At 39.5% G+C, this 25,833-nt stretch overlaps 1 protein-coding gene across 4 annotated transcripts in view; it reads left to right on the top strand.

Moving 5' to 3' along the window:
• The window catches only part of LOC23687431 (mucin-5AC), a 111,362-nt gene extending 85,741 nt beyond the window's left edge, over positions 1–25,621 (top strand). For 2 of the 4 annotated variants that reach the window (XM_021853485.1, XM_021853480.1), the window contains exons 3-8: positions 14,821–14,990; positions 15,053–15,295; positions 15,357–15,761; positions 15,825–22,249; positions 22,352–22,589; positions 22,662–25,621. In XM_021853485.1, the coding sequence (XP_021709177.1) occupies positions 14,821–14,990; positions 15,053–15,295; positions 15,357–15,761; positions 15,825–22,249; positions 22,352–22,589; positions 22,662–25,037 (9,857 nt within the window). In that variant the 3' untranslated portion in view covers positions 25,038–25,621. Of the gene's footprint in view, positions 1–14,271; positions 14,722–14,820; positions 14,991–15,052; positions 15,296–15,356; positions 15,762–15,824; positions 22,250–22,351; positions 22,590–22,661 lie in introns of those variants that run through there. The other 2 variants (XM_021853495.1, XM_021853489.1) reach the window with 2 other exon arrangements.
• The last annotated feature ends 212 nt before the right edge of the window (positions 25,622–25,833 follow it).

The raw sequence follows: 25,833 nt of genomic DNA, 5'->3' as shown, positions 1-25,833 counted from the left end.
TCTCACATGACCATTTTAGCAAAAAACTATTTCGATTGCATCACACCGAAACATAAACGGCATTTTGAGTGAAATTTCATGTCAGCAGACATTATAAATAACTTGTCTTGTGTTTGGATTTATCAGCATCTTTGGAAAAACTGCTCCGCTGACTGAGGTTTTTAATAATAGTTTATTTTGAATACAATACTTTTCACTTTTTCAGCCATAAAAACGACGGGTTGCATTTGACGTTTCGTGACAGCGGAATCTGGGCTGCATATGACGTTGATATTTTTCCGCTTCGAAAGTCTCTCTCAGTTAGCAACAATTTCATAAATCACCGTCGCCCTAGCAAGAAAAATCTAGCTTTGACATCGCATTTCTTGTCAAAAATCTTACCGCGTTTGGTGTTCCCGCATTTGAAATTTGCATTTCAATCAGGCGTACAAAAAGGCGTGCTGTAAAGACGGAAGAATGTAAATGTAGGGAAAGGGTTTCTTGTTTGTCTCTTGCGATTGTCATGAACCAGAATAGTGTGATATATTAAGAGTGGAAGTTAGGACCATGTAATAGATTCAACAGATCGAGGGTAGTGTAGTACCTGGGATTGAACCCATGACTTTCGGCTTATAAAACGGGAGCGATAGTCATTAAACCATGTTACTAATTCAGTTATCTAATTCATTTAATCATTAATTCATATGGTATTTAAAATGTAAGAATAATAATACAAAGAAACGGAAAACTAGAAAACTAAGAAAATTAACACTAAGAAAAAACTTCAATTCAAAATTTAAAAAAAAAACTAATTAATCAAGCAAATTTTTAAAAACTATTTACACTTTAGCTCTCTCAGGGTCTATCCGGGAGAATCGTTCAGGGCGGACTCACAACCCTCACTTGCTGCGCGAGAAAAAGTAATCACATCAAAAGATAGAGAAGAGGAATTGCACTAGTATTAAATAATTAAGCTTAAACACTATAACTTGGAAATTCAAATTTTAAACAATAAATTTATTTGTTTTGGAGGGGAATTCATAGGAAGCACAGGATGTACACATTTAATTTCACTTGATTACAACGTTTTGCGGGCTTACCCGACCTCTGGGTCGTCTGATGTGGGTCACTTCGTGTCTGGGCCACCTGAAGCCGGATCTGGACGCCTTCGTTCCGCTCAATTGCGTACTTGGATGATGACTCCACTATTTCGGCACTGGTATGAGAGATCGGCGGTTGCACTCACGAGACACGGTTAGGAATTTAGTTCCTGAATTGATAAAATTGCGGTTTTAGGTCTTGAACGAACCGACCATTAGAAATTTAGTTACCAATAGATCCTTTTCCTTGGCCTGCATATCCTTTTTAATTCGCTTAGGATGATGCAGCAAAACCCATGGGAAGGATTTGTTTCCGTACAGTTGGTACAAGGCGCCATGATGCAGTGCATAAGGAAGGAATGATGATGTAGGGTTTTATAGGACGGGGATTTGAATTCAAATATTTAAATTTGTCTTATTTACAAATTGTTTTTATCTAATTTATTTTTTATTTCATTGATTTTATATTAAGGGTAATTGATATTTTAGGATAGGGAATATAGGAATACTATTTACATATTTATAAATATACATTTGAACTAATGTTAAGCATAATTATTTACAAAAAAAAGGAAAAAATACAACAAAACGAAAAAAGAAAAATACAAAAAAGGCAAATGCATTATTGCGACCTATCACATAGGTAACAACCACCAGCCGCCTCAATGTTATTCATGTGAGCCGTTATTGTTTTGAAAAGAACTTTTTCAACTTTTTTAAAAGAGCCGGCTTTAGCATTATTTTTGTCCGGTTTTAAAATAGGTCTAATTATGGTATTTCTTTTATTTTTTTTTCTGGAAAATATAACAACTGAAAACATTTGATAAATATATCTTGATGAGGATATACAAAATTATTCGCCATGGGCTTAGATGTTCTTTTATTGCAATGTAATCTTCAATGTTCTAAGCTTATAAAACATTCATAAGAATGTACTGAACGGATGCTGCATAGTTTCATATGTAATATTACGTAAATAAACTTAAGTATTAGGTAAACTTAAGTAAAAGAAGATGACACAGATTCAGATTATTTATCTGCCTTTCTTTAAGATACGTTGGAGTTGAAAGTGGTATTAATATGAAACTTGATGTGCTGCGTTTTTTCTAAACAATTGTATTGGATCAGGCTCCATACGATTTGATTATATCAATCTTCAAGTTAAATGTTTTCAGTACTGTAATTTTTATTTTCGAATTTGCTACCTACATCGATTTTCACGGGAGGCGACGAATACAGAAAAATCATAGAGAAGTATTTAATTTATTATTCAGAGTGGCAAATATTGGTACCAATATAAATATCGATATATCTTACTTAGTATAAATTACATCCTCATAGAAATATAGAAATAAAAGATGATATAAAAACGATTTATGTTTTAAATATTCGCGCAATGATAATGAGTTCGCATCCAAATATCAAATTCTTGAAACGTTTTCATGCTTTTCCTTTGATTTAATCATGTCCATGCTGATGCGTCAAAAAGGACTCTCTCAAGGATTCCCTCTTGATTTTCTGAAAAAAGAAAGTTCCTTTTTACATCCAAACATTGCTCCAGACATGTGAAATGTTGATTTGATTCCAAACATCGAGCAAAACAGACTTATCGGCACAAAACATGGACATCTCATTGTCTGGCATAGGTAAAACGTAATTTCACACCAAGGATGTGCCTCCTTCCTTCGTTTGTATTTTGCCTTGTTTACCAACCAAACTTTTCTCTATGTGTATGTGTGGGTCGGAATTCTGCACGCGCTCATGAATGACTAGTGTATCAACGCACTTCTCTTTCAACAGGCAATTCCACGATACGGAAATAGTCATCGTGAAAGTTTGGTTTCAAATGTCATTACGGATTACAAATTCAATATTCATTGTTATGTGAAGACTTATTAAAAAATACCTTGAAAACAAAGTTTTTAACTGAAACTAATTTTTTGAAGTCTTATTTGAGCGCACAAGGCAGTCTTACTAGACAGTATCTTGCGTTCAGAAATGGGATGCATTTAGTATACTCCACGTTTTAGGCAAGAACAATGACCTACATCAGCCCTGCTCTTCAGAGAAAAAGCAATCTCCCACGATTCTCTCTTCTAAACTCTCAGACTCCTAACTAATTCTCATCATCATTGACGAGAAAGAAAAACAATGATGACGACAACCGAAACTGGAAAAAGCCAAATCCGCGTCATCATACGTCGTTGGGTGGAATTTTTAAGAGTTCAACCAAATGGATAGGTGTACCTACCGAGGCCAGAGCTAAAACCGGGCAAACAGGACATCGATTGCCATGACGGGCGGAAACGACGGCGCACCAAAACGCGACAAGGCGAGAGCAAGCCGTATCGATCAATATAACTGCGCGTACGTTACCACGAAATCTAGAAACACCGTGCGGCGAAAGGGATATTTGGAATTACTATGGAGCATTTCCATCTCAAATCGCAAATCGCGTTGATGTGAACTTTCCACAAAATATTTAAACTTTTTGTTCCACTTCGATTATTATTCGAGGCATACAAGTTTGTGCTGAGCTTATATTGATTTATAAGCACTGATGAAACATCATAGAATGGATTTGAAAATATCGGCAAGGGTTATGCTGTCTAACATAAAAAAATCGACTCAACAAAATCTTTAACTAGGATACGATATAATTTTCTCAGTGTAGTTTTTATTTGAACAGAAAACATATTTTCTTCTTCTTTTTTTCTGGAGTTTCAGATCAATTTCATTTTTTCACCTTCCAGCTACAACTTTGCTAAAAAACACATTTTGATTGGACATTTTGGTTAACCAACTATTCAGCAGACAACAGTGGTGCTCCTGGCGAGAAAAAGAGATCAAAATAATCCAAGCTTCTATGTTCTACAACTAAACAATCAGTGTTACTCTGAAAGTAATTGAATGATCATCTCAGCTTAATTTAGACTTTGTTATCAATAATAACAAATTATCCTTTCGTCCCATCAAAATGTGGTCTTCGATAAAGTTGTAGCTAGGAAGATTTTACATGAGCAGAGTTTGTTCACTTTTCCATAGAATATTATGATGAGCTTTTAGAAGACTAAACACAAAAGGTTTGCCTTTTCCATAGTTATTTACATATGAACATCACATGGCTTGTGCAAAACCAAATTGTTCCAATTCATTTCAAATTTTGGGAGAATGATTTTCATCTTAATTTACTCCCTTAAAGTGTAGGTTAGTAAAAACTAGCCATCGGCTCCGTCATGCTTTTATGCGCTTGAGCCTCATACTAAATTAGGTGAAACAATATGCACTGTGAGAACACATCTTCGTAAAACTACGAAGGATAATATAGAAAGTAGATTTTTCAATGCTTTATCCTCCAAGTTATTTTTTTATTATTTTTTAATCTAGTAGAAAGCCTAAATCCTTGCTCATACTTTTGAGTACAACCAAGGATGGTTGTATAGTGCTTACAACGAAGTTCTGCGCAATCTAAGCAAGGACATCTCGAATAACATTCGAATTGGTCCAAACATGTACAATTTACTCAAAAACTGGCAATAACTTGAACACGCCAAGAGATAGAAAATATACTACAGTCACCCCACAGTTATGGATCAACTAAGGTTCATTTTTCAGAACAATATATGATTAAAAATCATGGTGACGCTGTACCAAAGGAAATTACCTCCCTGCCACTGCAGAATATAATTGTTTTGGAGAATACACCTCAAAATTCCCGGTTTTAAACCTAAAAGTGTCGATTTCTATAGAAATTTCAAAAAATGTCCACCCCACAGATGTGGATCAGTGGGAGAGGAGGATCTCTATCAGGGTTGGGAAAAAATCTGAAATTCACTCTACAAACAAAGCCGATCACAGTCAGCGAAGCCAGTGAAACTCACGCCTATCGCTCTATACCCAGGGAAGTCAAGAAAATTTCCATTACGAAAACATACTGAACCGACTGGAAATCGAACACCTTTATCATGGCTTTGCTTTGTAGCCGCGAACTCTAACCAGTCGGCTTAGGAAGGCCCCATTTTCTGTAGTAGCATAAATAAATTGCAAGAGGGATTCCAGAAGCATTTTCGGAATAACCAAAAAAGGATTTTTGGACGGAACTGTTCGAGTTTATGAAAGAACTACAGAGAGATTTCCTGATAAATTTCAGAGGGATTTTCTCATAAAATTCAGAAGGATTTGAAATAAAGGATTTCATGAGGATTACCGGAAGAACTTCAGGGATATCTGGGATAGTTCCAAAGAAATTTACGGAAGAATTTATGAGGGGTGCCAGGGGGCCGTCCATAAATGACGTAGCATTTTTCCACAGATTTTTTACACCCCCCTCCCCCCTCGTAGCATTTCGTCACAAATGTTGGTACTCCCCCCTTGAAAATACGTAGCATATCGAGCACCCCCCCCCCCATTTTTTTTTAATTTCCATAGTGACTGGGTTGAAACAAAAAATTGGAATTGAGAAGTTCAATACAAAGTTTGATATTGATTACTGACTGAAATGAAGGGATAATCTATTCTAACAGTTTGATATACAGTAGCGCTCAAAAGTGATTTGGAAAAGTTTTAAATAAACATTTTCCTTGGTTTTGGTTTCCAGTTTCTTAAAGACTAAATTATATTACTATTGCTGTTCTTACCATATAAAACAAGTTTACTATAGAAAATGTGAAAACAAATTGATTGGATTGATGAAGCTCGTTACTGTCGAGTTAGGGTCCATTATATTTTATAATATATTGAACAAAAATTTCGTTATATTAGAGGATTGTATTTTTTATTATTCGTTGTAAGGAAATAGATTTCAATGAAGATGATCAAGAAAATATATTAATTTGAAATGAATCATCGTTAATATTATCCAATTTCAAATCATTTTAGCAAACAGTGTACATAAAAGATTAAACTTGAAATATTTGGAATGTTTAGAAAATTTTAGCGATTATTATACAAATACAATAATCTCTATTAATATTTCAGTTGATTTTCCTTATCGTTTCCATACTGAATTAATCTTACAAATTACCGAGTTCTTAACAAAATTTAATGATAAGGCAATTTTATTAACACTCGAATCTATTATCCCCATTAATAGTCAGGCCATTACATCAAGAGCATTGATATATCAAAACAAATGATGAGTTGATTGGGTGGAGATCTCCTGCAACATTGAAGGCATAATTCACGGAATAAATATCTTGCTTTGAATGTAATATTTGCCAAGAAGAGCATATATTATTTTCTTGAAGAAATAAAGCCCCAACCGAAAACATGGATAAAACTAAAACGGCTAACTTTATGTCATGTTAACAAATGGCAAAAAAATGTACTCCAAGTAATTAGAGCATTGATTTTTATTCAATTCATTAAACTTATTTCGTTCATTTATAAATTTATTAATTTGGACACGAATATAATATAATGTTCACATAATTATTTAAAGCTTCAAAACATCTGTTTGATTGCATTTATCAAGAAAATCTGAAATTTCATGGATATTTTTTCAATCTTGTCATATGAATGTTTTGAAGCTTAATCATAATTTTATAACCCAAGTTTATAAGTAAAAAAAAGAAGTGTCATAAAAAATAATTGTATGCAATTTTTCTCAGCGCCTTCCTTTTTACGGACTTGATTGAAAATGCTACGTCCACTAGCTAGGACCCCTCCCGCCCCCACGTCACACTTCGTCACAAATTCGCGAAGACCCCCCTCCCCCCTAAAAAGCTACGTCATTTATGGACGACCCCCAGGGAGAATCTCAGTGAGATTTTCCGAAGAATCTCAAGAGGATATTCAGAAGAATCCCAGAGAGCTGTGGATTTTTTTTGATACTAAAGTGATTCAATTTATAATCTTAGATGAACTTCCAAAAGAATTGATATTTCGTATATTTTGATACGTCCTCGTCAAAAAGTAGAATAGGAAATTTATCACAACTATAAGTAGAAATGTCATGGTTTATTTACATTGAAAATGCGCAAATCTTTATTTCATTGAAAGCAGTCAGTCTGAAAATACCATTTTTATTTGCGTTTTGAGCTGGAAACTATACACATGACCAAAAGGACTCGCCGACGATGACGGTTGTGCGGTGGCAAGGTGTATCAGATTCATCAGATGGGTGTTGCTGTTTTTCGCGGCTTTGGCTTGAGATCTGCTCACTTCCTGCTGTCGGGCGATTGGGATGAGAGAATGTAGAAAGGAGTTGGGTGACTGTACTCTTTTGTTAGTCTCTAAGCACTAATACGTTTTCTTTTGTCGGGTCTGTTTTGCGGAGCTGGAATGGTGGTTGATGTTGCTTGATTGATGTAAATTGCGAGCTAAGAGTATTTTTCAGATTGGTTTTGTGATTTCGTAGTTTAATATTTCTTTATGATTGAATTTTACCATGGCAACTCCCCGTTTTATCTTACTTCAATCGTTCTATACATTGAATTAATTGGAAGCCTACCTAAGACAGTGTCAGATATAATATCCTTTCATATGCACCACGGGAAGCTGCATATTGTAAGTGGGAAGATCGTGATCCTGTTGGTATGGAAGATTACCAGCTTGACAAAAGAAATAAAAAACACGTTTACACGTTTACGCTCCCAGTAGGCGATTTAAGAGAAGCACCATACTTGACAACAGACTAAAATACAGCGCTCAGTGACACATTCGAAAAAAAAATCACCAGAGAAAAAAAAATGGTAATTACGCCAACAAGCGAAACTATTGAGCAAGAACTATTTTTGAACTTGAATATTTTGCCACCAGCTATATCTATTAAGCAGGCAATATTTTGAACTCAGATATCTCAAGATTTAAAAACAATTTCCAAGGCTAGGCTGCGCATCGTACTCTCGTTCTGAGCGTAACATTAGACAAATTTCCTGTAGCCTTGAATCAATTTCCAGAACCGTACGCAGTACCGCAGGTGCCTACAGTAGGACTATGGTACCATACATTGCCGCATTGATGATGAATGTATGATTTGTGACGGGTTTCCTTCTGTTCTGTCTTCTGAATTATCGTTATCATACTGCTGCCAACCTCTTCAAACCCATCTTTACGAGTTCGACTTTGATACCATCTTTTGTGTCGTAGTTGTTCTTAAGCTAAATGGTACCTTAACGTCCGCTATAGTAGGAGTTGGCTGTTTTCCATTTCGAACCCTCTGTGTCTGTGTGTCTGGTGTTTATCGTAGTGCTGCTTCCACCTTTCGATTTTTTCACCCTTCCGTCAAGATGCTCACATCCTTATCCCGCATATTCCCGCTCCAAGCACGAAGCCAATTAGTGATGCGTTGAGCTTTTGGTAGAACTTCCGCGTTTAATGAGAACGACACTTGGCATGCCATCTCTTCCAGGGCGCTTTTTGATCCGAATGCTGAAGCAGTGCATTAGGTTCGATTCGGTACATTACCTTGAAAATAAGTTCAGTCCCCTCCGTTGTCTGCTGAACGAACTAGACGACAGAATTGGCTTTCTTGGTCACGTCTTGAATTAAAAGGTTCGCTGTACGCTTGAAATTATTTTTCATATTATTTGCCTTCAAGGGATGGCATATCGTCTCTTTTGTCCGCTAGGTGGTCTAGATGTTTTTGAACGGTTTTACCAGAAGGGAAACGATCGAATTGTCCATTCCCCACTGTTTCACAACCCACCTGTGATACTAGCTCTGGCAGAATGCGACGAAGTTTTGCACATGTGAATAATATGCTCTTAGCTAGTTTTACCCAAAATTTCATCATTTTTTACAAATGCAATAAAATGTGGAACACTACAGAAAGTGTTTATTTTTTCTGGTATGATCAATATTTAAGACTAGTGGCCCCGGCAAATTCGTCTTGCCATCAAGTAGGTTGTGGTAAAACATCACTTAATCTCTAATACTAAATGATTCATTAGTCTCCTCCCGTTTTTCCGAATACATAGTTTCCGTCGTCCAGACTATGCGACAGTTCAACCCGATTGAACAAGAGAAAAAACCGATAAAAGAAAAACATCCCAACAGACTACACGAAAGCAGCTCTATCATTCAGTGTACTTTGCATAGTGGGAGGCAAGCATTTCCTTGTTTTCCCACAGTGCTCTAGAACTTTCACCTTATCTGTCCGAATGCGCGAGAAAATCAATCTCCTTTCTCTGTGTAGGTGTGTAAAATCCGTTCTCGCTTCTAGGAGTACCACTCACCACCCATTGTCGATGCATCCAACCTATCCCTGCGATAGCGGTTGGACTCCGGGCTACTATTTTTCGAATTGGGCCTTCGGAAGGCTTTGTTGTCTTTCCGCTACGTAGATTGATACTCACTGATTCATGCGGTCGGTTACGGTGGAGGATGTGAGAATTTCCCGGCGAGAGAATGAAAAGTGCCAGCGTGTAGTTTGAGAGTCGCACAGAGGTGGATGGAGAGAACGGGTTACATATTCTCGTACGGGAGCATGATAAGTAGGGTGTCCCAGAATCGTTCGACAAACAAATCACATGTCTGTCTGTTCACATTAAAACGCTGCCTTATCCTGTACCCAAGTAACCACTAACCCGCTAATTCACGTTTTTAGACTTATAGGGCTAAACCGTTAATATAGGGCATGTGAGTTTTGTAACAGCACTGTATGAGCACGCAAGGCGAATTAAAGTGCTATTTGTTAACATTGGTATTGATTCACATTGACAGATTTGTCAATTTTTTTGAGAGATATTTTTACAATGCTTTGAATTTTTCATGTTTTTGCGACCATTGTTAAACTACATATTTCGAAGAAAATTGAGATTACAAATATTTTTCATTTCCTTAAATTGGTTCATAGTGCTCAACTTGGCTGGCATATACGATCATATAGAAAGGCCAGGGGATTAATGATAAAATCGATTAATGAGGACCTAATGATCCTTCCCATACAGGTCCCGAAGTGCCGGGGCCACAACCTTCTCCAGAACCTCGGTCTTATAATACGGTGATTTTGAACTGCGGGATGTTTATGAGGGACAGGGGGATTCTGGCGAATGTCGGCGCCCACAGCCGATCATTTTGGACACTGTGCGGCTGTTGCAAAACAAAGAGCTTTTTTATCAGAAAACACGAACTTCTGACCTGCGGCCTCCTGATTGTCCAGCCTCTATTTTGTTGTAGCCTCCGTTACTACGTGAACTTTGCGTTTCTTGTACGGCCTGTATCCCACGTCCTTCGTCATGATGGTATGAGCAGTCCCGATCGACACGCCCAGGTCAGCAGCGATCTTCCGGATTGAGCAGTTCTTTTATCGGCGAACCCGCACCCTCACCACCTTGGTCGCTGTTGGCGTCCTTGCCGAACGCGGCCGCTCAGATCTCACATGTACCTTGGCCGAGCCCGTCTCTCGGTACGCTTGTCCGTCAAGATGCTAATGATTTTTTTTTCTCTGTGATCATCAATCGACATAATGGTATTGGATAACCACATGCAGACTGCATTCCTATATCTGACAGTTGTGATTTAAGATGACTTTAACATTACTTAATGCAGTGTTAGGAGCTTCATCATTGTATTTCTAAGACAAGCAAAATGAGATTTCAGGGATAGATTCAATTAAGCACTACACAGCTTTTTCAAAATACAATTCTCGCTAAACATTACTAAAGGACCTATGTACAAATGAGAGATTCTCTCCTCTCTCGCTCTCTTCCAATTATAACAGTGGAATACTAAAGCTTTTGGGAAGTTTTTCACTTTAGATCGAAAGGCAATTTCCTTGACTAGCGTTTCATACAAAAAACGCAACAGAGGAGGTTAATGTGACTTAGTTATTGATTAAAGAGAAAGTAAACAAAGAGAGCCTCTCAATGTTAGATAGGTCCTTTAGAAAAGTTGAGCGAAAATTCATTATGAATAAACTTGGCTGACGCATATTTTTTAGCAGAAGCATTTCTATGTACATATCTACGAAGCATTTTAAAGTGGTTATGACTTATTGCACCTCTAATAAAACCTCAATAAATTACATTGAAGAACTGAATGGGTTGAAATTGTTGCTTGAAAAAGCATATCTATCATTCTAGGGTGGAGCAGTATGGCTTTTCGAACAATGTTTTTTTTTCTGGGTCACCCTAATGATGAGAAAATTGAATGAAAGAGTTGCCAGAATCCTGACTTCATGCTCACATCTTCATATTAATGATTATCAATTGTGGTTTCTGTGGATATGGAACTCTACATATCTTGTCCCGATGTACGTGATGTTATCAATAGTTTGTAGAAAGAATATGAAATTGTAGCATTTCGATGAAACAGAGAGTCTACTCCAACAGCTCTAAATACATTGCAATCTATGATTCACCTCAAGTTCATTCAAAAATATTAACAACACTTGTACAAGCAACACATTTATTCTCTCGTCCGATCGGCATGTACTTCTCGAGATCCTGGCAGGATGCGATTACGCGAGACGGCACACACTCCAAGCCTACCGCCGCCAGTGCCTCTCACCCATACTTCGTCCTCTAGGATCCCGCGCTGTGGCTTCCACCAACACATCGTTACCGGTCGGTCACACGCCGTTCTCTTCTTTCTCACGCTCATATTTTCCGAACATTGTTGATGGGTCATTTTTTCCGGAGTGCCAGCCGCGGCACGATTTGCTGACAGTGAGTGCGTGCGTGCAAATTTCCGCACTCTCTGCGGCGCCCTTTTTTCATCCTGTAGTCTTTATGGCAGTGTCTTCGATGATGGTGGGTGGTGAAACACTTGACGGTGCTGCGACGGTAGTAAAAAGTTGAAGCTTGCCCGCGTGAGAAGAAATGTCGCCGCGACAATCGTGAAATTAGGTTTTAGTTTTAAAAATAATCTCAATAGACGGATTTGAGTGCTTCGATAGACGGCGGACCATATAAGATTTCGGCGCTCACAGAGCAAAATAATGACTGTGCGATTCCAAGTGCAACAGAATCCGTCTGAAACGGATCGGAAAACTTTTCATGACAAATTAGCTCGGCGCGAGTGACAAACAAAGAAAATGTGACGTTCAACCCAAGTTTTTTCGGGACAACTTCTATGACTGATCATCGAAAAGTTAATTAATATCACGATAACGAAGCTCATTGATGGATATGCGACGATTTTTATGTTCTTTTCATTATTCAATCAACATTGTAATAACATAGAAAGATTTTAGAATCTGCCTGATAGTAGTTTGTCATGTTGAAAAAAAAAATATCTATGTTCAATGATGCATACTAGAAGATGAAAGTGTACATGTTGCCTTTTGTTAGATCATAAAAAAAATGGTTCAATCAACTGTTCAACTACAAACGGAGTCTCCCTCAAACCCAATGATAAGACGAAACTAGCAGCCCAAAAAGGGATCCCCAAGCTTAATTTCTTCCTGGGTTGACCTATGAGCAACAACGAAATCAACAACCACCATATAGTTCTCGCGCACACAAACTTATTAAGATTCAAATACAACCACACAGCATCACCTTCTAATCTAATCGATAAACAAAGAAAGTCAGACAGAATGTCGTGGAATGTGTTGCTCGTGGATTTTTGTGCGGTGATGAGTGGCGAAGATTCAAGAGTCGCACCAAAGATAAAAAACACGGCGTGGCTGTTTTGCTTTGCGGTTACGCTATGTGAATAAGACCGTGTCCTGTTCCCGTGTTTTCGGGAATTGATTTTAATAAATTATGTCCATCCCTTTTGTTGGAACATGTTGTTTAGTTGCATTTGGATGTACTATGTGAATAAATTTATTATTTTTAGAATCTAGACTAACACGTGAAAAGGGGAACTGGCTTTGATAACCTTTCAATCTCTTCGCTTCAGTTGCATTTCGTGGGATTCTCAAAGGATTTTACCGTTAACAGGTGGAAAAGAATCAGATCATATCTAAGAGTGGCGAAAATGTTTGAGAATTAGTAAAAATGCGCCTGAGGTGAATTGAAAAAGCTTCGATTTACAGAGGTTGATTCACCTTAGCAATGTTAGGTTTTGATAAAAAAAAATATTTTTCACTTATTTACATACCGTAAAACGGGGTAACTTTGATAATGCGGGTAACTTTGATAGTTTGAGACCCACAACATATTAAACGAAATAACGAAGTTTCTGTTAATCAGTTAGGCAAAACGAATGCATAAGTGAAGAGTATTAGGATTACACTTCATGTCAATGCTATTTTCGTTGGAATCAAGTGAATTTGAGCATTTATATGCAAAAATACAAGATTTTAGCATTTTTGCAACGCTTACAAACAATCTGTTCTACGATCAATATTTGATGAGGTCATAATGAATTCGTCACTTATCCTTGACAGCCTAGTTATAGTAGAACATGAATTCGGTCTCAAATCTCTTAGCGAAACCCATTTTTACAAACTGGGAACATTTTTGTTATCTAAGTCAGAAATTTCCATATAGCGTTAAACGTCTAGAGGTATGCAAAGCCCTATAAATGTTCAGAAGTTCATTCCATTTTGTTCGATTTATACTCCATTATCAAAGTTACCCCAAAACAGAAAACCAACTTTCGATTGTATGAAAAATAATATATCCATTCAGAATAAATCTTTTGGCAATCTATCAAGTGCAATCGATAGCTAAGATGTTAGTACTTGTTTTAAAAACATAAATTGTAATTCTTTGAAACAGCATGCACAAATATTGAAGTTTTCTTCGAAAAAAACTATTAAAGTTACTCCGTTTTACGGTATATATTTATACATGGAAACGTTTTCGCTCCACAAACATCGATTCCATCTGCTTATAGAAATCCATGCTTAGAAAGTTTTTCATAGATTTTGATTAACCTACTGAAACCATCAACATTTTTAGATCATTTTATTTTTTAGAAAAGTGTGATTTTATCAGAAAATTCCATATTGTCAAAAAAAAAAAACTATTTTTTGTTATACAAGTAGAAATTTTAACTCTGTTCCTTAATATCCAGCAGGAAAATACACTTCCTACAATTGTGTGTATCATGTGCAGTTGTTTTTCAGAAAACAAAAACAGAATGATAAAAACTGACACAGGTTATTTTGACATACACATAAAGTACTGTTTTTCTCGTTAAACTTCAAGCTTTCCATTAGGAATCTTTGCGTTATCGTTAGAATGAATACCTTTTCGCAAGATTACGGTTTTTGTTTTCATCACTTAGCTAAATTTTTATTTATTCAAAATTTGACTCTCGTAGATTTGTAGAATAAAAAATAAAACACATTATCTTTTACAACTATTTGAAGTTTTTATTTTCAGAGGGCGCGTATGATATAAGTAAAGAGTTTTGAACTAATTTTTAGAAAATGTTCGAGTGTTTGGATTTAATGAATTATTGTGGGACAGAATAGTTGAATTTCTATGATTATATTTCATTTTGTAAATAAAAACACTATTTTTTTTTCAAAAGCTTTACGTGTCATTAAATTTTTATAGACATATTTGAAATCTGCGGGCGAAAATCTATTAAATTTATTTCAAATGCTCAAAGTATATGAAGCAAGTTCTGATTTTTCTTCTAGAGTAATCAGCAACACAAGCATCTAAAAAAATAAACTTTGAATGCTTGTTAGTAATTTGTACCATAATGTACGTTCAGATCAAAGAGGATGTTATGACTTATGCGTACATCAGCTAAAATTTATCTAATGGACCATCTGAGTTGAAAATGATATATGGTAATTCGATACACTCCTTTATTTTAAAATTATAGCACATTTGATTATGTTTGGTCATTATTTTTTATTCAAAATTCCCTATTTCTATTCCCTTTCCAGGTATTTTGTCTCCTCCGGGTCCATTCTTAACGCCGAGTCCATCGCCATCGGTACCAGCGAGCCCAAGGTTGCAACCTTCGCCATCTCAGTCACCATTTCAGCAACATCAACCGCAAGATGTCCTGCTGGTAACAAACAGCAACGTTGTAGGCAGCTTGACTCAGGAGCCGGTAATAACTTAGCAAAATTATTTGAAATATTTTGATAACTGTTATTTTTCTTTGATCGCCAGGACCGGAAGCTTGGGATCACCAATCGACGTCAATCTTTCAATCAGTTCCCTCAGCAGCAGCAACAGCCACTCCAGCAGCAGCAGCAACAGTTCAGTAACAGCAGTCCTAATGCTGGCACGGTGGTTTATCGTCCGAGCCCAACGCAGTCGCCGGCTGGAGCGGCAACCTATAGCATTACAACTATACCTGGCAATGAGTTCAACACTACACTTGTAGGGTCCAATAATATCTCGCTAAATAAGGTAGTCTACAGAATAACCAGTTTCTCCAACATTTTCTACATGATTTATCTCATTTTCTCAGAAGGGTCGCAAATCTTCCTCAGCGAGTGTGATCCATCAACCTGCGCTTATCCAGTCGCAGCAACATACCTTTATCCAGTCACATGCAGGTCATGGACATGGGACAACTATCGGTGCTCCTGCATGTAGCCCGAAAGCGGCGAAAAAAGCCTTACAACCGCATATCCAACATCAGCAGCAACAAGCGCAAACTGTTTCCTTCGTTGGAAGCCCGATTGCGAGCCCCAGTCCGATTGCGAGTCCCAACGGATCGATTCTGGTTACAACAAGTAGCCACGGCGGCTTGGGTGGTAGTATTATTGTTGGCAGCGCTGGACATACTCCCGGCAGAACAGCATCAACGTCGGCTGGCCCTGGGGCATCAGCACAATTAAGGCCTCCTACGCCACAGCCTGTGATACAACAGGTATGTAACATTTGAAGAGCATATGATGAACGTTAAAGTCTACAACATAGTTTCTATTTTCAGTATCCTGTTATGGGTGCCGGCAATCAAATAGTGCAAATATTCCAAGGTTCTCAATTCATTACTCAACAACCTGCTGTGTCACAAAATCAGGCACAACACCAACATTCTGCGCAAGGGCAATCCCAACAACTTCAAAATCGTCAAACGATCATATCGCAATCCCCACAACCGCAGCATATAGTTTCTCAGCCGTTGCATACGTCTCAGCATCAACATACACAACAGCAGCAGTTCATACAGCAGATTATTACGTCTTCTCCGTCCGCTAATACATCTCCGTCGTCATCTGCATCGATGAGCGTTGCAGGAGGAACAGTCATAATCGGAGGGCATAAACAGTCGAAAGTTCATCAACAGATCTTGCCTAAACCAGTGACTCCTTCAGTATCTCCATCGCCGGGATCGGCACACCAGAGTCCGCAACAACAAATGCAACCAACATTCAGTCCCGTATCGCTGAGTACCTCTATTCATAAACCAATGATGGCACAGCCCAAAACTACGATGGTAAATCACATGCCAACCCAAATACAAGTAACACAAACAACAACTGGTGGCCAATTTGTGACTCAGGCAGGCCAACAACAAGCTCAACAAGGTTCTGCACAGCAACCTCAGTTGGTGGCTACTCCACAAACAACTCCAACTGCTACTCCGACACAAGCTCCAACAGCAGCACCACAAAATGGAAGTTCAATTATTCTACCAACTGGGAATTTGAACGCACAACCTCTCCTGCTCAATCAAATGCCGGTAATTGTACAGCAGAACACTCCACAAGGTGTCCAGTTGATATTGAGACCTCCCACACCACAATTAGCTGCCCCTAGCTTGGTTATTCATAACACTAGGCCACAACTTCAGCAAGCACAACCCCAGCAAGTCTTACGGATATTGAACACTAATGGGGCAATGCAATTGGCTGCTGCTCCAACCTTCATCGTGTCTTCTCAGGGAAACCTAGTGCAACAGAATATACCAGGGTTGAAAACTAACCAAGGTGTACCGTTAGCTCAAATTCAAGGACTACAAGGACAAAGGCAGCCACAGCAAATTACGGCAGCTATTAATCAACATTTGCTCAGTCAGGGTGTAGCTCAAATTCAAAATTTGCAGTTAAATGGAAATTTAACCCAAATTCAGGTGCCAAATGGATTGAATGGGCAACTGTTGACAACTTTACCTGCACAGTTTCAACAAGGTGTTGGAAGCTTCAGTTTGCAAAATCAAAATATCAACCTTAATCAGATTGGGAATGCGAACTTTTCACAAATTGCAGCTGCGGCTGCAGCTAGTGGAGCTACGTTTACTTCACCTCCTCCACCAACGGTCCAAACATCTACCCATCAAGGCGATATTGTGAACACACAGAGTATACAATTTACAACGGCACAACCTGTAGGTTCTGCGACACAACATTCATCACAAGGACAAATACTTGGAAATTCATCTGTAGAAGGACAACTGGCATCCCATTTGCAAATTAATACTTCGGTAACGCCCGAACCAATTCGTCAACCAACACCAATTATGACGACGGCAAGTGGGCAACAAGTCTTCGTAACAGATTCAAAAGGGCAGCAACACCAAATACAAAATCAGCCCCAAACACAACATTATTTTAGCGGAAGCGCAATCCAACAGCAACCTGTACAGATGCAACCTGTTCAGCAACTCCAACCAAAGTTTGAAACTGAAAAGCCCAAAAAAGAGCGTAAAAGTAAAAAGAAAAAAGTTACGCAACCTCCAATAGCTACAGCAGCACCCATTATTGTTACTCCGAGCCCTATGGTCACGAGTCAAGTTCCAATAATCAGTTCTTCAACGATCTCTTCTACTTCGAATTCAATGTCCTACGCCGAACCAATGACGTCGCCTCCAACATCTCCCACATTAACAAATACTCATACTTCTACTGGAAAATTAGATCTTGCTAATTTGATGAAAATATCGGGTATTGGCATTGAAGACGACGATTTTATGGACACTGATGAACCGCCACCTGTACCACCGCCTCCACCTTTGGTGCAAACCACAACGAACCAACAGCCTCCAGATTACTCTAACGTTGTGATGCAGAATGAATCGTCGGTTAAAGAACAATTAATGTCTCCCCCACCTGCACCATTGCCGCCAACTACCACCGATATTATGATTACAATTCCAGCCAGTGCTGCCGGGTCGAATGTTGATTTTCCCTATACTATATCGATTCCCACTTCTGGGCTTGATGGACAAGATGTGCAATCAAAGACATCTTTGTCAAATGATCTTCAACCAAAATCACTAAGTTCTCAACAGCCACTGCAGCTGCCACCATCGCAAGTGCTGCACCAGTCTGGACAGGAACCTCCACCTTTCATGATAACAATCGATCCTTCCAATGATCCCAATTCAGCTCAACCATACACGATCTCAATACCTCGGGTATCTGGAGGCAGTCCAGAAGAAACAAAAATGATTAGTGTTGCTACTGTTGCTCCAACACCAACTGCCGGAACGGTTACTTCAAGCACATCAGTGATCACAAGTTCTTCGCAAAACACGTTTTGTGTAAACAGCCTAATGAACAACGTATTGAATACACAAGTAACTCCAAACTTACAGAGTCAAATCAATGAAATTCAAAACCAATTGATACAAGCTGCAGCATCTTCAGTCTCTCTAGCACCAACTTCTGCTCCTGTGATAAGTCAAAGCTATATGACTACTCACCCACATACGCTGATATCGACGTCCAGCATAACTACACCAATTGTGACAACTACCATCACTTCGCCCGTCACAACTTCTATGATTATTTCACCAAGCAAACCGTCAGTTACACCATCTAAAAAGAAATCTGGGGGAAGCAAGAAGAATGGCAAAAAATTGGTTGATAAGACATTCGAAACAATCAACACTTCAGTTCCAACACAAATTGGAAACATTCAAATCTCACAAATAGATGGAACAACGGTAAATAATAACAAGACAACCAAAGGAGCAATTAACAATCAGATTCAAATAACACCCATACTGGATAACAAAGCTCCTGGGCATCAGTTTCAAGGACACATGCAATCAACAAACACGGTTCAGATAAACCCAACATCTATTGTGCAACCAACGCAGCCAATACAAACTATTCCTAATCAAGCATCGACCTTACCTCAACCAGTACAACAAAATTCTACGTTGCAACCTCAACATTTGCAGTTACCAACAGCACCTCCCCAAATACAACAACCGTCTGCACAAGGCATTCTTTCGCAACTTACGGGGGCTTTGAGTTTGTCGCTTGCAGAAAACAACCATTTAATACTCAAGCATGACATAAACAGTCCTCAGGACAGTCAATCTCAGATGATACTTCAAGCAATCCTATCCGGAGCGCTAGGAAACGTAAGTTTGGTGAATGAACCATCGAAACCCACACCGCCATCGAATCCTGCTCCAATGGTTTCTCAGCCAGCACCAGTAACAGCAATTCAACAACCTCCCAAAACCATTGCTGCTGTTAGCGGTCAAATACAGCAGAAGAATGTTATTGTTACGAATACGCAGAATCATCCGAACGCCAGCGGTCAGTTTATGCCATCTTTCAGTCCCCAGTCATCAAGCATTGTTACGTCGTCAAGTTCAACACCAATTATTCAACAACCCCAGCAACATCAGCAACCACCGCAACTAGTTCATCAGCATCATGCAATCCATACCCAACCATCACATGTGACTCAAAGTCTCAAAGAAGTGCGAAAACATGAGTCTATTCCTGTTGAGCCACCTCAGCCGGCACCTCAACCTCCACCTCCTCAGCAGACGATAGTTATAAATTCGAATGCCCCAAAAATCGTGGAGTTGCCTAAAATTGAACCCAATCAACAGTTGTTCTCTCTAAATACTCTAACGAATCAAATAACCCAGCTAAGCCCAGGTCAAACTACCGCTGCTCTAGGACCAATGGAGCGTCTCCTGATAGTTCCAACAGGGATTAACTCCCAACAATTAGCGCAATGTCTACTACAGGGACAAATTCATTTCAATAATATTGGGCCAGTAACGCAATCCAGTGATCCCAAGCTACATTCAGCACCACCTTTACCACCACAACCTCCCCCAATGCAGCAACCCATATTCCAAGGTCAGCAGCAGCAGCAACAACAACAGCTTGTGATTCAAAATAATCCAAATTTTAAACCGAATCAAGTTCCATCAACTGTGCCTGCCGTCGCCAACAAACAAGTGGTCAACCACCAAATCAAGGCGGAAAAACCAAAACGAAGTCGATCCAAGAAATCTGACAAACAACCAGCTAAGACTAGTTTGGTTAAAGTAAATCCGGTGAGCAGTGGCCTACCGCCCAACGTAATACTTCAACCAGGGCAACATGCCCAGCCAATTCTGGCCGAAGATGGCACCAAAATTGGAACGAAAATAGTAGGAATGGTGAATCCGAACAACTTTGTAACGAATCCAGTTCCTACAGCGTCGGCACCACCTATTGCACAGGTTCAACCTCAACAGCAAATTCAAATCGGTACCAAAATAACGAACAATAAAACCTTGACCACATCGGTAGTCAGTGCTGCGGGAGCAATCCAGTGCAATAATCTTATTGTGACTCATGCTAGTAATGCGGCCAACGGTACAACCGCTATTAACAGCAGTAACCTTAGTATTAGCAGCAACAATAGCAGCAGTAGTAGCAGTAGTGTAAATGTGTGTGTTCAACCGAATAATGTTTTAAGTGGTAGCAGTTTAAGTACTACTAGTAGTAAAAAAGGAAAAGTCCATCCTCAACCAACAACGCAATCGATGATGATGAACCAAATGCCTCCCTTGGTTAGTGTCAATTCGGGATCGATACCAACCACCAATTCAACAATCGGAGCACCCAGTTTAGTTCCCAGAGTTCAAACAATCCAGTTGACACCACAAAAACAACAACTCCTGAAAAACGTGCAACAGCAGATTCAAATTTTGTCAGCAAAACTGCAAAATGTAAATTTGCTTTCGACGCTGAACATTCCAGCAGATTTTGATAATAATAACCCAACCTACAACAAACCACTGCCGATACTTTCAAACATCCAAGGTATGACAGATTCAGAAATCACGCTGGCACTTCAACGATTGTTTATAGAGCAGCAAAAGATACTTGCAACAGGAAAGATCATTCCAACAATAACCACAGGGCATGCTCTGCCAGTTCCACCTCCTCCTACTCCAATCATTGGAGCGCCAAATTCCGGAGGAGCTGTCATGAGCAATGACCTTAAGCCGCATCAAGCAATTGTTTCCCCAATAACCGTTACACCAACATCGGCTAATGCAGCTGTTTACCAAGGTGGAGCCAACATACAAACTATTCCATCGCCTATACAGATTAGTTCACCGCAGGTTGTGAAACAAGATACGATGATTCCTACTACATCGGCATCAAACTATGCAAGTACAATCGTTACCAGTAGCAATTCATCAATGTCGATTACCATCACTAACAGTCTGCCAATCCAGCAAGCGCGAGGAACTCAGCCCAAGCTATCTGGTACATCCGGTACCTCCATCATTCCTATTAGTACTGCTTTGCCACCCCAAACAAGCGTTACTATCACACAAGCTCCTCAGATGGTGAGCCCATCAATTGTGAAACCAAATGCAAAAATTGCACCTCCTCAACATCAAATAATCTTGAACAACAAAAACATCACCCTTACCAGTACGCCCAGTAACATCCCGATGCCTTCATTGGTTCCGACACAACCTCATCATCCTCAGTCTATGAGCGTTACCAAAATCGAACTTCCACCGACACCTCCACCATCATTGTTGTCCAGCCAAAATCGCTCAAATACTCCAGTGCCACCTCCTCTGGTACCAACGTCCATGTCGATAAACAACCAGAACAAACACTTCACCGGCCAATCCATTGTAATAGTAAGTGGATCTCAGGCGATATTGACTAACTCCTTGCCACAAAATGTCACTGGTGTCGGTATCAATTCTAAGACATCCATAATTCCAACATCGGTTGGTAACGTCACCGTACAGCCAAACCCTTCGCTCCAATTTCAACTGCAGCAACCACAACAACCGATGAATATTGTTCCACCTCCTCTGATAACAATGGCTTCAGCTCCCGCCATGGCTGCGTCTTCGGTGATAACAACTACTGCTGGTATCCAGCAAGCATCGAGTAGCGTTATGGTCACGCCCGTTTCAACACTCCCGTCGACGTCTGCTTCTAACAATGGAATATCTGGACCAGAACAATCCGTCCCGTGCAGCAGTATTCCAGTTCCCATTTCGTGTAGTGTTACCAGCACTTCCACCACAAGCAGCAGTTTCAGCAGCAGCACGGTGACACCATCAGCGCCACCAATAGTCACTACGACCATTCCAGGCAACCACAAGCCTGTAGTGGTAGTAGCACGATCAAGTTTGTGAGTGTGATATTGAACTTTTTTCATTGATCAATGTAGTGCATTCGTCGTATGAACGTGATTTCTAATATACCTTTTTTGTATTTTTTTATTCTTCATCAGATTTGAAAGACAAATCTCGGTAGATCAAGATGCTTGCACCAGACCTGACACAACGACGCCTTTTTTGAACAAGCAAGATGCAGTAAAACGATTGATTAGGTATCACTGCATGTACGAGGAACGATGTGAGGAAAACGAGGACGAAGAAAATGCTTTCAAGGCAATGGCGCAAGAGTTTCCAGTCATATACAGAAACATGGTCAACAAGTACCAATACCTGTTAATGCAGGAATCAATGGTAAGGATCAACAATATTGCATCGCTATCTGTTTTAAGCGTGTACTTAAACAAATTATGTTTCTATTTTCAGCGTCATGTTCGAACCGCAGAGTTGATGATGGTTGACCGAATGCTCAACTCGGATGTTGAGAATGAGATACTCGAAATGCAATTGAAAATCAACGAGTATATGAACCCAAGCTTGAATGAGCTCCATATGAACGTTGAATCTCAACAGGCACATCCTATGCACCTACAAGGCCAAGCATTGCAGCAACCCCCAATACCAGTGACGGTTGAAGAATATAAAGTTAAAAAGGAAGAAATTCAAAATATCGGCTCTCCACATGCACCACAATATCTACCGGAAGGATCCAACTCCTGTAGCATGCAGCCAAGTACTTCAAATACTAGCTTACTAGCGATAAAAACAGAAATAAAATCGGAAGGGAATCCCACGGACGAATTGGTAGCATACAGGCATCATAGTTCTTCTTCACAGCATCATACTGTCCAGCTGGCATCAACGATAGTCAAAAGCAATGCAATGAAACCTTCATCCGAGATACTCAAGAAAGAGATGGACAGCTTCGATGATATTGAGAGTGAGATTACTCCGAGTTTCATAATGAAAAAATGTGATAGTGTGCCTCCTGTAACAGTTGCACAACAAGCTCCTCCTGCACCACCTTCTCTGAGCTATTTTAACCATGTTGGGGAAAGTCACAACGTGAATCAGAACCCTTCAGCTAGGATAGATGTGAACAGAGCTAGTGAGTCTTACGATGAGTGGCTATGTATTCAAAAAGAACTCAACTTACCTAGTGAGAGGCGGGAACACCTGGCTAAGAATATAAAAAGCCCAGAGGAAGAAATCATAGAAAAGCAACTAGATGATCTGTTCAACCCTTCGAGTGAGGGTAAAGATAGCGAAGTTAGTCGTAGTCAAGTAGATTCTCCTCTCGCCGATTTCTTCAACGCTCATCAACAGGATTCGGGTGTTGGTGGAAGCGCAGGGGGATCAAGCGTGCCCTCAGATAAGTCTGTTGAGAATCGATTAGAGGCATTGTTCGGCAGCACACCTTTGCATAACAGAAGTTCAGAGGACAACTCACCGGAAGCAGTCGATGAAAAACAGAACAATTTGATGGAAACTAGATTGGAAGCGTTGTTCCAATCTGGAGAGAGCGCCTTGGACAATTCTAGTTTCCTACACAAAACCAATAACTTTGAGATGATCCAGACACAAATAACTCAAAAACGACATTGGAACACATCAGAGTGTGACTGGGAAGATAGTGGCAGTTCCGGTAAGAGACAATGTCTGCCTGGGAACCCCAGTAGAGCTCACGACGATGATCACCGATGGTTACTCGAATGCACTCAGGCTCAGAATCAATCCCATTCAAATCATCATATTGCAGGACTTCGGGGTCATACACAGGTTCAACAGGATGTCAATGCACTCAATGCAGGTAATAATCACATTCTTAACGATAATGGTAATGGTAACGGGCACATACCTAACACTAATACAAGTACTAGTGGTAGCTCAACTAACACAAAGCGCACTTCTTGGAATGGTGATATTCTTCTCGCTTCGGCGACCGGTGATCTTGATATGCTCGATACTAACCTGAGTCTTAGTCTGAATAATCTCAACAGTATGTGTGGCTCAGTGGGTATTATGACAAGCGACGCCCCTTCGTCGCATCATGGATCTATCAAATCGTCTAAAAATTGCTTTCATTCGCCGGTTCTCGGTGCAGAAAACTGTGATGATACTAATCTAATTGGTCTCGGCACTGGTGGTGGTCTTAACAATTCTAGTCATTCTCATAGTCAAAGCAGTAAGCTAAATTATATCGATCGTGATATTTTAGGACTTGATGGATCAAACGACACTTCCAAATCATCCCACCAACAGTCTATGCCGCACTCCGTGGCTAATGATCTCCAACATCAACTAAGTCACATTAACTTCGATGCAAGTGGTGGTCAGCTAAATTTCGACGATGACATAAATCGCCAGGTTCAAAATGCAATCGACTCAATTCTGAATCTCCAAAGCAACGACTCCGAGGCAGCTCTGCACTTTTCTCTCGATCAATCGTTCCTAGCTGATAGTCCACAATCTGTTCAGCGACCTCCGTCGTCAAATAAACGAAAGTACCATCATATCAACAGAATGGACGATATCAATGATTGCCTCAGTGCGGTAATGGATGACGGTGGTGACAATCACGGTGTTCATAACCATCATCAACAGCAACAACAACAGCATCTCCAGAACCATTTCAACCACGTACACCATCAATCGCACAATCATCAACAGCTACTTCATCACCATCAGCATCATCAAGCGCAAACCGAAGGAGCATCTCCAGTGGTCGACGAAGCTGGCACTTCGACTGGCGATGGTAGAGCGAATACGGACCTTCCAGTTAAGACGATCATCAAATCTTGACAACTTTCGTCGATAACCGGAAGTGTTGGAGGTAGCATGCTTGTGGTTACTGCTCCTTCTATTGCTCCAGCATCAGCACCAACGGCGGCGGTTTGAATCAATTGTGTGTTCAAGTTATGACCATCAATTAATGATGATTAACTTTTGAATATTTTAAAAGCACAGTGCTAACGGAACAAAGGAGGGTTCATGATCTCCAGTGAAACAAAATAGGTGCTTCGTTTATTTTTTTATATTTAGTTGTTCTGGATAAAGTGCAGAAAAATGGTGCATTTCTGAGATCTCCATCATTTTATTCGGATTTTTTTTCAATTTATTCGAAGTCAAAATGTTAGGAATTTGGCAAATTCAATACAAGATATTAATAGGTATTTCAACCAAAACACAACTTACTTGCTCCTTTAATAAGAAATACTAGCATGTTGGTATGATGATTTTAAAATTCACGTAAATTGTTGACTGTTTCTTCCTAAGTAATGTTATAGCGTAAATTTTTTCAAAATATTTAGGATACTCCTGATTGCATAACCTACGTAATAAAGCGTTTGAAATTCAATACGAATAATATCCATGTCTACCGCGAAGCAAGCAAATTGATCGGATCTCGTGAAAATCGTACCCCGGCTGTAAAGCACGGTTCTACACATAACACCTTCAAGCATGATATTCAACAACATACATGGGAATCCATCACTCTCTCGTGGTTACCAATAATGATTGAAATGATCGCCCGGTTCTGCAGTTTTGCACACAATCAAGCTGCTTTTGTCCTAGTTCTACACGGTTAATTCTGTGG

Source organism: Aedes aegypti, chromosome 1, assembly GCF_002204515.2.
Source record: "Aedes aegypti strain LVP_AGWG chromosome 1, AaegL5.0 Primary Assembly, whole genome shotgun sequence".
Taxonomy (NCBI): domain Eukaryota; kingdom Metazoa; phylum Arthropoda; class Insecta; order Diptera; family Culicidae; genus Aedes; species Aedes aegypti.
This window is presented reverse-complemented; position numbering and strand designations above follow the sequence as displayed.